The 12472-nt window shown below is 35.0% G+C and overlaps 1 protein-coding gene across 2 annotated transcripts in view; it reads right to left on the bottom strand.

Moving 5' to 3' along the window:
• mgl (low-density lipoprotein receptor-related protein megalin) overlaps positions 1-12472 on the bottom strand; it is a 224568-nt gene that overhangs the window by 28880 nt on the left and 183216 nt on the right. For both annotated transcript variants that reach the window (XM_073091679.1, XM_073091681.1), the window contains one exon: positions 11753-11884. In XM_073091679.1, the coding sequence (XP_072947780.1) occupies positions 11753-11884 (132 nt within the window). The remainder of the gene's footprint in view (positions 1-11752; positions 11885-12472) is intronic.

Genomic DNA, 12472 nt, shown 5'->3' with positions numbered 1-12472 from the left:
GAAGATAAATATACTTCGCATAACCGCATACGCATAAACTTCAAAGAGATGAAAATTACACCGTCACGGATTATTAAGCGGAGGTTATTAACTCGGTTTTAATTTAATCGTAACTAGACTACAAGCGATTCCTGCCACTTTCAAATTGATTTACGTAATTAAATTACATTTTAATTATAACTTATCTTAAATTATTATATGCGTCTGGTAGGGATATGGTAATATTTAATCGGTTTAAACTATTGACCATAACGTCATAAGTCACTCTCACACAATGCTTGGCTTTTTGAGGCGATAGTTTGTTTTTACGCTAGCCCCCAAAAGGTGGTGCTTAAAAAACTCAATGATTACACCGGTCTACAGATTTTTTGAGCATGGGTTATACATACGTTATTTTTATTCCTTTTATACCTAGAAATAAGAAAAAGAACAAAAAACAGTTCTGAATTTACTTTTATGTGTACAAATTGGAAAATTCAAATTAATGAAAATATAGGGTCTTCTAACAAGGACTTCCGAACTTGGAAAGTTGATAATGGTCATCTTACTGAAGCAACATGTGTCAAATTAGTTTTAATTTATTCAGTTTGTTTTGCCAAATTACCATGGATGATTATAGCATTCAATAACACGAACAAATAATAAAATTATTGTATCAAAAAGCTATTCTGTTCGGGCAACGCGTGCTACAATCGCCCGCTACCGCGTGGTCGCCATAATCGTCCTACCGAGAGGACTATTCGCAATCTGGTGGATAAATTGAAGTCTACTGGGTCATTAAATGATTGACTAACTTCCGTATATCAACGAAACGGAAGATTTGCCGAAAACATCGCCGCTGTCCGTGAGAGTGTGCACTAGAATCTGAGACAGTCGATTTCCCGTCGCCCATAAGAACTCTGCCTTTTGCAGACCATAACCATAAAAGCCGTGCGGACATTTGAACGATGTTATATTCTACACATAATGGCAGCAATAGGTCCTTTAATCGATTAAAAAAAATCGATAAAATATCACACACAATTTGTTTTATATAATTTTAAAGATAGGAAACGCTCAATGAAAGACCCTATACATGAAAAATGGACACAGTTCATTTATTAAAAGATACACAAACATTAATTAATGATACATTCTTATAATAGAAATTTCAAAATAGAATCCAAGTATTTATTAATGAACACTAAACAGTCGTTGGTGGATCCGGATAATATGTTTTCTTTGATTTTTTATCTTTGAGTGGATTCACAATACAAAAATAACAATCTATACGATGATTACTGAGTACCTATCCTCCAAATTCTTGGCACTGCAAACTTCATTGCTCTTTTTTCACCTCGGTACCAACCTACAATAAAACGTACCGTATTATAACTACATAACGTAATTATAAAATAGTTATAAAGATAAAAAAATGAATATAAACTCACCGTCCAGAATATTTCTGCAAGTGTTACCTGACACAATATGTGAGGCCCATTTTTTATCTTGATTTTTAACAGGTATACAGTATAAAAAGCAGTGATAGCCTAGTGGTTAAGAAACGCGGCCTCTCGATCGAGGGGTCCGAGGTTCAAATCCCAGGCACGCACCTCTGATTTTCAAATTTATGTGCGTATTAAAAATTAATTATCACTTGCTTAAACGGTGAAGGAAAACATCGTGAGGAAACCTGCATACCTGAGAGATTTATAAAAAAAAAATCTTAAAGGTATGTGAAGTCTACCAATACGCACTTGGCCAGCGCGGTGGACTATGGCCTAATCCTTCTCATTCTGAGAGGAGACCCGTGCCCTGCAGTGGGACAGTAATGGGTTGATGATGGATACAGTATACAGATGGAAGTAAGTTGGTATGCCTTGGAAATCTTTAAATTTGTACATAAATCGTCCTATTTCTCTCTTACTTTCATAAATTCGCCGCAAATATAATAAAATGAGTCGGCGTCTCGTTTACAACTTCTCGAAGTCATTTTGTACAGACTGATACAACGAAAAAAAAAAAGAATTACGTTATTCCACTGAAATAAGCAATCACTTACTTTTGTACACAAGGAGCGATGCAAGAAACACTACACTCCGCCCCCTTGCCACTCTTTTGTCAACGTTAGTGCGCCAAGACTGACTTTATTGGACTCGAAAATAAAAAAATGTTAAATTGCTCTAATTTCTATAAAAGCAAATATTATCGATTTGTAATTTCATTTTTTTATATGTATTTGCTTATATAATCAGAATATATTAAGTAAAACTCATGCACAAAAAAAAATTGAAAAATTGTTGACCTATGTTATTCACCTGTCCTGTCTTTAATATTATATGAGCAATTGAGCATCTAAAATAAAATTGGGTATTTTGATAAGCTAATTGTACCATCTTTCTGAAAAGGCATATGTCAACCGGACCAAAAGTTTTTATTTTAAAATTTTAACTACTATACTCGTACATATATAGAATTGAAGAATAAGGATATTATAAAAAAAGAAAGAAACAGATAAAATATTAGTTAATATTATTTTGCTTGTCAAATATTTTTTTACAAAAAAGTCTTCGCATTCTAAATATCACATAAGGTGATTTTCCGCCAAGAAAGGCAGCACTACCCTCCTTAAGGGCTTGTTTATCATAACACATTCATGCGATATTTACCGCACGCCGAGCGCACGAAACGCTCGCGTCGGCTTTTTACGACAAACTCTTGCGCGGTACATACGGGATGTGTGTAAGGCCGTGTGCAGGGAAAAGTTATTTACTGAACTGATGTCGATAGTTTGATATTTTTATTGTTTGATATTTACTTACGAATTCAGGGGTCGACTATTATGTCCTGTATGAAATACTGAATTATTTATATTTTCAAGGCAGAAGAGCCTTTCTTAGTCTGATCACGGGCCGCGTTGGCTTTAAACTCTTATAACAGCAGTAGTAAGGAAAAATATTGATAAATTTGTAAAACGGTGTGACACGCATAATGTAAATACAAGGAACAAACTTAACCTTTCTACACATGTTACTCGTCTCCACAAAATAAGCAATTCTTTTGTGGGTCAATGTATACGTTTTTATAATAAACTGCCCATCAAAATCAGAAATTTGTCAATTAATAAATTTAAAGTTATTATCAAAAGCACACTTAGTCGTAAAGCTTATTATAAAATTTCTGATTATATTAATGATAAAACAGCTTGGGACTGATCAATAACATAATTATTAGTTAATTAAGAAAATGTCAAAGTGTAGCGTATCTTGCTGAACAAACTTCTTTTTTTTTAGATAAATGTAAAGCAAGATACTGGAGCTAATGCTTTATTAATTATATGTAAAAATAATGGCATTTAAAAAAAAAATTAAAAAGAGAATAATTATTTTTAAAATTAAAAAAGACAAACCCACTGAGTTTCTTACCGGATCTTCTCAGTAGAGGTCGCGTTCCGATCCGGTAGTAGTTTAAGAAAATATTGTACCTGACAATTTGTAAGTGCCGCCGTTGGCCTATACAAAATAAATATATTTCATTTCATTTCATTTCATTTCATTTCATTTCATTTCATTTCATTTCATTTCATTTCATTTCATTAAGCTCCACCGTGTTCCGTTCTTATTCTTATCTAGTGCTGTAAACATTTTTATTAAGCGACATTTATTAATGTCATAATTCAAAGATATCTAATTAATGACATAATGCAAAGAGTCAGTTCGATTACTTATTGGTGGCAATACATATTATATGTATCTACGCTGACTACGTGCAATCACATTAATAATGTTTCAAAGTCCGCACCCTTATATAATGCGATTTTCATATAAATTTATGCAAAAATCTTCAATAGAAGCTGCCTTTGAGCCGAAGTGGCCCAAGAATGTGCCGATGCTTAAAAGGAACCCCTGTTGTTGCCTCCGAGCATATTTACAAGAAAATAACAAAAAACCGGAAGCCTTGGCTTAAATTATTCAGATTTTTTTTTTTTTTTTTTTTTTTTTTTTTTTTTATAATATCAGAGTAGCAGACGAGCTTGCAGTCCACGTGATGGTAAGTGGCTACTGCCGCCCATGGACATTTGTAATCAATCCCAGATAGGATTTGATATTCCTACCTGAGGTCGGCCACAGATGCGCCGCTACCCCTGAGGACTAAGATGGAACGCCTCGGAAAAGTCTGTCTCCCTTACCACACCCTTCAAACCGGAACACAGCAGCGCCTAACACTGCTGTTATTAGGTAGAAATAGGTGTGGCGGTGGTGCCGCCGGAGTCGAACCACAAAGGGTTCTACCACCTTCAAAATCAAATGCTGTAAGCCACTCATTCGGAAGCGGGTTTAGCTTTGTGGCTCTTTGTCAGCTTGAGATGAGTGCAGTTTTCAACTTCCCTTACGACACGCAGCTCTCAAGCGGTGACTTTTCTTTTGTTGGTAAGCTAATTTTTATAATTAAGAATGTTTATAAAGTCGTTTTAATGAGATGAAAATAGAGTAAAAGTATTATAAAGTAACATACAGAAAATTTCTAATAAAGGACAGGAGAAACTAATATCGAAAATTTAAATATTGTACATTGTAAGCGTCAAATATTACACGCGAGACATTTATTAAAGCACTTAAAAGTAGCAATTTATCTTTGAAAAAATCTCGTTTCCTTTAAGGTCTTTTACGATCTAAGAAGCTAGAAACCAGACGCTACACAATCATATAAATATAAATAAAGTTTTTGGGAATCCACGTACCATAGAATATATTCGAAATTCCGGAGATTAAAACGCACTTGTGGCATTTAAGACTACACTACATCAAATATAGAGCAAGAATATAGCAAAGCAAGTGTTTGTGGAATCTATGTCAATAACAGTCAGTCTAGATACACACATTGTAGGTAAGTGGTGACAGAACGAGTAATGGTCCTGCACGTTACCGGGTCCTGTTCCATTATGTATGGCCGCAACGTGAGACCACAGGAACCAACTAACCACCTTCTACTATGCAGATGAAAGGTTAGTTCAAATTCACAGGTCGTGGTACAGGAAGATTGGATTTTTAAAATTACGTATTTTGATTAGAAAAGATACCGTTCCCACCTATGACCCTGTGTTATTTTTACCCATATTTGTGAATTCACCAGTCACCTCCTGTACCGGTATTGGTTCAATAAAAGTCATGATTATTCAGAATTAATGACATTTCATACAAAACTTGTTCTATTTCCGGGCAGGTGTAGGATATTCAATCTTGGTACCAAACAACATCAACATCCATTCTAGTTAAGACCCTATTCGGTTGATATTTTTGTGTCTGGTATCAGGATTTTATCTTCATGAAGAAGTACACTCGAAGTTATGTTCGCCTAGTAGCAATATCCAATGACCCGTAAATACGGGTCGGTGGAAAATTAATATCTCAGCTGAAGCCAAAGGTATCCATCAACAAAATTGCGAAATACTTTCTCATTTCCTTTATTACTTTAGAAAGTCCATTTGGTGAATTAATTAATAACGGATACGATACTCAACTTTTTATTGAACATTGGTTGAGCCCCATGCTCTTACAAGTATATTACATTGATGACTGCGCTGCTCCTTTGTATTATGTCATACCATACATTTTTTTAATTTTCTAAGTTAGCAAACCAACCTTCAGCCGACCTGATCAACCCCAGATATCAACCCCATATAGGATTAGAACTCACCTGAGGTCGCCACATATACATTGCTACCCTTGAGGACTAAGTTAGAACGCCTCAGGTAAGTATGTCTCCCTACAAAGCCGAACACATCAGCGCTTAACACTGAACTGGAACCAGAAAGGGTTCTACTACCGTCAACATATGAACCATCACAATACTTCTTTCTTTCAATATATTTTGGCCCAGAATCTGGGGGTAAGTGTATCCTGATTAAAGTGTATTCATCATCTATAACGTGAACTGTTTAAAGTATTCGTTGCACGTTTATTCTTTTTATGCAAATACTTGTTTCATTCACAATGTACCGTTTAAAAATTTCCATCCCAAGTAAAGTTGCAAAGGAGCCATTACCCTCCAGGTAATCTGCAGTTAAACGAGATCATCCTATAAAGATTCTAGAACAAATTCATGAAACTACAAAGAAGTATCAAAATGCATTTCTAGTGGTATCGTGGAGAACTACGAAAATCGAAAACAAAGTCCCCAGCTCGTAGCGTAAAATCATATACCACAGAGAACATGTAACACCTTCTTCACTTACTGTTCTAATAAAATATCGATGATCCATTAGACTAAGTAGAAATATGGGCTTAAAGAAGTCATTTCATTACATATTTGTAAAATTGTAAATATGCACGCAAAAATCTCACATCCCTGGTTTCCTCTATCTAATAATTCATTAAAAATGCTTACAAAAGTATAGAAATAAAGGTTCCAGGCAGGTTCCAGGCAAAATGAGAAAACGGAAAAAATATTATTTATTTTGACCGGCCGTTTATTACTGAGACAAAGATATAAATTGCTTTTCATCAGTATAAGAGAATGTGAAATCAACTCGCGAGAGAAACTGTCTCAACGACATACAGTCGCGATGCACCTGTTCCAGCTTTGTTGCCAAAGGAAGCAGCAGGCGAACAAATTGAAAGAGATTCACATTTATATGCGCGGAAAATTGAAACACGATGCAGGATTTCACTATTGACATAAACAATGCTATGAAATGCGAGAACAAAATATAATGACAAAAGTTTTATAATTTCGCGAATATATTTTATTTTTCTCCTCGTTGCATATAGCATACAATGCTGCAAAGTTGCTTGCAAAGTGCACAACACACAAATACACACATATTCAAACTATATGTAGCTAAGTTATAAATAAGTTGTTTGAGATATGTAGATGCACAATACTTGTCTAGCTACGTGGCTGTAAACCTGTAAAGAATATCAGTGATAACGACGTCAGAGCCAGGCTGGCACGTCAACACCTAAATGGTTAACCGCTGTAAAGTTTGTAGCGGAAGCATTGTAGGGTTGCCCTGCACCAGTTTTGATTTTTTAGGCAAAATTATATTGTAAACTAGGTCGATTAGACGATCCAGTTCCTTTGGTCTATGTCAACTGAAAAAATAGAGTAGTGTTAGTATAATTTCAAGCTACTCGTACTTGCGACATGCGAACTGTAACGGGGTAAAATGTTAATGCCGCGAAAAAATCTTGCTTTCTTTAATAAGTAAATAGATATATGTATTGTACTAATCTAAGCTTGCATTTGATATAATATTAAAATAAATATTACTATGTCGTACAAAATTAAAACTTATTTATCTAACTAATACAAATGTTTTGTCTATGTCCTTGGCTATAGACAACAGGTATTTAAGACTCATCTTTCGTACATCATAAGTCGCAAAGCGAAATCTAGATATTTGTATAGTTAAGTAAATGTAGTGAGCCGGCGAACAAGTTTTAATGGTGTGAAAATTGCATTTGTTTGGATCGCCACTCGGCAGCCGCGTGCCGGCGTCGTGACGCCTGTTTGCATGTAAATCCGAGATGAATAAGAAGTACTTTCTTTAAGAGCATTCTTTCTTTATATTCGTAATCTCAGTTATTTCTCGTTTGCTTCAACGAAAAAGATTTGTTGAATAAGATTTATAAAGTTGTAATAGAAGTTAAAACAAAATTCGCAGTCGTGTTCTCATTAGAATGTATGTTTAGTTTTTAGATTTAAAATTAAGAAATTATGATTCTTTGTTTAATGAAACAACGTTATACAAAGTTCATCTAAAAATCCGTCCAAATATAGTAAGTAGATACCTTTTTGCTGCAATAAATAAATATATAACGTGTAGATATGAAGTAGACTTTACACCAATTCAGTATTTTGTATCTAAAGTTGGAGACAACGTTGAAATGTAATTAAACATTGCATAAGAAATTTGAGATAGCGCTTAGCCTCTTAATACTCGATAAGGATCACTAATTGATTTCTAATTGACTAAGGAGTGCTTTCTACAACAGCATTGTAATCACTGCTTTTTCGTAGCGTGTAAATTATAATTTTATTTGACACGCCACGAATAATGAGTATCGTATCTTCATAGTTTGCATAGATAGGTTAAACTGTCCATTAGTTTCCGATGAATTTTTAAGGTTTACCAGATTTAAAATTATCAATTACACGCTTGAAAATGTAAGGTATCTTTTTATGCATTTTATTACGTACGTACCATTCGTAGTCTTTATGGATATAACATCCATTCTGGTTGCGTGTTAATTAAGTGCGTGCCATTATTTCTTTCAAACATTGAATATTTTTCCTTCTAACTTTTTTATCACCCCATTTACTTTCACGAAACAATCCGATGATTTCACATACTAAGTGTGAATTATGACACTCAATTTCTCATGTTTGTTTCTTGTAATGTAGTAGAAAGATACATCTATTTTACTCGCAAAATATATGTATGGGTTCAATATATTTTGGGAGTAAATGCGGTCAAACGGGCATATCAAATGGCCAGCTCTAGACGAGTGAGCAGCATGCAAGTTGACATATGGATGTTCCACGCTGCAATAATCTCCAAAAGTAATTACGTGTCTCCATAGACATATTGGCAGAGCTAGTGCTGACAGACGCTTCCTGCTACGTACATAGGTACATATACAATGTTTAAACTTGCATTGTAGTAAAACTCTTTGTTGTTCGACCGGGGACACATCATAGTATCCTCTAGCTTCAAAGCTATCTTTTGGCTAGGATACAAAGCTTACATGAAACATTTTAAGTTAGTATTTAGGGCCAGCTTCCAAACTTAACTGTCAGGTACATTTGACTTTGGCAAGAGACGCCCAACAGAGGCATTACCCATATCCATGTATCATCAGCTGAATTGCAAAATGATAATTATTGACACTTTGTTAAATAAAATATTCATAGAAAAATCTTTTTAGCGTAATTGTTTTCAATTACCCAAACGGGACAATCCTACGCCTAAACGGCACTTTTACGTTGTTACCATATAAAGTGGCTTTGCTAAAAAACTGTGCAAATAAAGCAATTCAATAGCCATTCGGTTGGAAGATAGCGGCAGTTACCCGTATTTATTTCACCTGTAGAACCGAGAGGGGATTGGTTCAATAAAATTGCTTTCAGGAATTATTTTCACCACCGGCGACTGAATATTACTAACGTTCGCTTGAAACTTTGCGATAAGTTTTAACATTTTAATTATAACAACTTTACATATATTTATCGCTTGCTAGTCTCTGATAAATAAGTGTGACGTGTCAGATGGTCTTCTTCGGATAGGTCACTGCACTTTGCTTGTTTAAAGTTATGTAAAGTAGTCTGTTTCAGTTGATATCATCTATGCATATAAAAGTGAAATGACTGTCTGTCGCGACCTTTTGCAAGACACCGTCATTCAATTTAAAATATTTGGCTTTACGAGTTAATCTTGAAAATGACTGGAAAAATTTGGACAGTATTGTCAGACAAAGACAACTTTTCAGTATTGTAATTGTAACAATTATATAATGCACGCCTTATCTTACATTTTTAGGGCTAATAGTTCATTCACTTAACAGAAAACTTCATTTCCATTAGTAAACCATGTTTAAACTTCTCTATTAGTGAACTAATTTGTATTTGGGATAAAAAATCCTTCGTTTGTTTTGTTTTACTCCTTATTTCAAACCGACAATTTTCAATTACATTGTTACGCTTACGTATTACATAGCTAACGTGTTTATCTCTTTTCAGTCTGAAGTAGAACAAGGGTCTCACGCCAGCATTTTTACAAGAGAAATGCCCAAGTTAATTCAAGTTCCACGCTCGCTCGGAACTCGTTCCAGCGCGTGAAAGTTTTAATAGGCCACAATTATTGTACTCCCCTGTCCACTGGTCCTTGGGACTATAGCGTTCAGAGCAAAATGCACGTGACAGCGTTAACAGAGTATCGTGTGTTCCAAAGTTCTTACCTCGTATGACTTTAAACAATTTTCCTTTTAGCTATTTGTTAATAACGACTTGTCTTTCGAGGTGTTAGCAAAGTTGTACTATGAAAAAGTATCTGTTCAATTTAAGTGTGTAAATGTCAAAAATAAAAATATCTGTTCAATTTGTATACAAAGAATTGGAATAGCGTGATAAAGTTGTGATTTTTCGATGCTACGAGTGTATGTATTTCATTGTAATAGGTCGCTCATGTATTGCAGCCAACATCACAATTTACATCAAGGTAAATCGGTTAAGTAGTACGTATTCCATTTAATATGTCAACTCCTAAAACTCATTACCCTTCCAGTTATAATACCAGTCAATAGAGTTCAAATGCTATTTCCAATATAGTGAGCTCTCCCCAGGCGCCGCTGGAGCCGTGAACGGTTCGGCTCAACTTTTAATACGATTTCAATGTTCGAGTATCGGGAACTTGTCATGTTCAGTGGTAGGATTAACATCTAATTGTATGTCGGTTCATAGTTATTGAAGGTAACTGTTTATTACACGTACAATACAAAGTATAACCGCTTGATATAACGCTAATGTAAACTAGAACATGTTTTAAACATAAAGATTTTCTAGTTGTAATAATTATGAGTAAGACTTAATTACTTAGTATACCTTTTAATTAATTAAGTAATCATTTTATTAACTTTATTAACACTCAAGTCATGAATTAAATAGTTTACCTATAAATTTTAATTAATAAACTTTATTCTGAACTAATTTGTTTTAAATTTGAAATCAAAGTACAGTAACTAAGTTCAACTCAAGTTCAATTTGAATAACGTCAATTTCATATCAACATGTCGTAACTATAAATTAATTTAATTAATCTTTTAATAAAAATACTTCGGGTGACAGCGATAGACACCTTTAATCTTTAACACACATACATCTTTAACTTTAGAAAGGGCCAGAATGTTTTTCGTAACTCATTATAATTCAATTTTAGCTACTAAAAATATTTTTCTATCGTACGAAAGGAGTGTGCAAAAGCTATTGATTTGAATTTTTTAATATCAAAACCAATATAATATACAATTCATTGTATAAGCATACTTTGTTGCATAAGCACCCTGCATTTTTAGTAAGTATACGTAAGTTTCGGCGTTGCTGCATACATTGCGCGCAGTGAAGGCACAAAAGGAGGAGCGCGCGCCGGAACCCCGCGTATGCAGATTCGAAAGCCGCGAGAATATAAATCCTTCTGCACACAAAAATACAAGAGTACCGTTCCGACGCCACGTCCGACACGTTGCCTGTGTTTAAATGTAGCGGATAACAAATATACTGGGGCTTCAGTGATACTGTAATGTATGTAGCTGACTCTACATTGTACATGACAATACTATATAGTGATTTCATCATATAAAGGTAATATTCAAGATGTGTCGGTGGGTCGTGGATTAAGAAGATCGGTAAAACACTAACATGGAACTATGACTAAACCAGATATCTAGAAGAAGTTTCCGTCTAGCAATGAAGTTTTAAGGGTTTTTCTCTGTATGTATTATTGCAAGACGTTTGCTTATTACAGACGCAAACACACAATGTGATGACACAAGATGAATACGCAATGTCTATTTAACTTCAGAAGAGGTCAGGTTAAGTATTTTACCGTAAACCTAAGATTTTCCAGCGGGCATTTAAATATGTTCAAAATATTTTAACTACTCGTACAATCGCGGTCGTCATACAGTTGCCTCCGGGTCCAGTCCCTAGTGAAGCCGACTGCAATACAACAAGTTTAATATGTTTTAGGTGTTGGTGTTGGTTTGTTTATACTCACTGCAGTCTGCCTCGTCGGCGCCGTCCACGCAGTCGACGTGCATGTCGCAGCGGTAGTGCGGCGGGATGCAGTACGTCTTGTTCCACACGTACTGGCCGCACGTCAGCTGACCCGCCTCGCACTCCGGTGGCGCTGGAACAAACGATCGTGTTAAATAGTTTAGTTTCTACCTTAGATGAAGGAGAAACACAGATCTATCCTCATCTAAAAGGTTGTAGCTAAAGATAAGGATGGTTACAAACTAGTTTTTATTCTAATTTTATAATATGGATTTCCGCGAAGAAACGCCTAATACCATTTACTAAGAATTGTTACATAGTCGTGGCTCTATCAAAACCCTACAAAAAAAATACAGTAACGCTACTATTACTAGCTATAATAATATGGCGTTGAAGAATAGTCAGTAATAGATACATAGGGCTCTTAGGATGAATACCTTATTGAGTTATTACATGCAAACTATCTCCACAAGGAAACAAACGGTTTGTAATAGCTACGGTTTATAGCCCAGCATCGATATTCATTAGAGGAAGGTCGCCGCGGGTCAAACTGTAATCAGTGTCGGCCATCAATCAGGTACCCTTTTCAAGTATTTCGGGATGTGGAATCCTGTATCAATCTTCCAAAAAGATTATCGATAATTAAAATTAATGGATAAAGTTTTAGAGCGTTTAGCGACCGTTGAAGTGAATGGATCGTTAAAATTTGGCAACTCAATAT

This window comes from Epargyreus clarus, unplaced genomic scaffold (genome assembly GCF_041222505.1).
Source record: "Epargyreus clarus isolate Ecla_fem2 unplaced genomic scaffold, WU_Ecla_fem_2.2 ptg000034l, whole genome shotgun sequence".
NCBI classification, from domain to species: Eukaryota; Metazoa; Arthropoda; class Insecta; order Lepidoptera; family Hesperiidae; genus Epargyreus; species Epargyreus clarus.
This window is presented reverse-complemented; position numbering and strand designations above follow the sequence as displayed.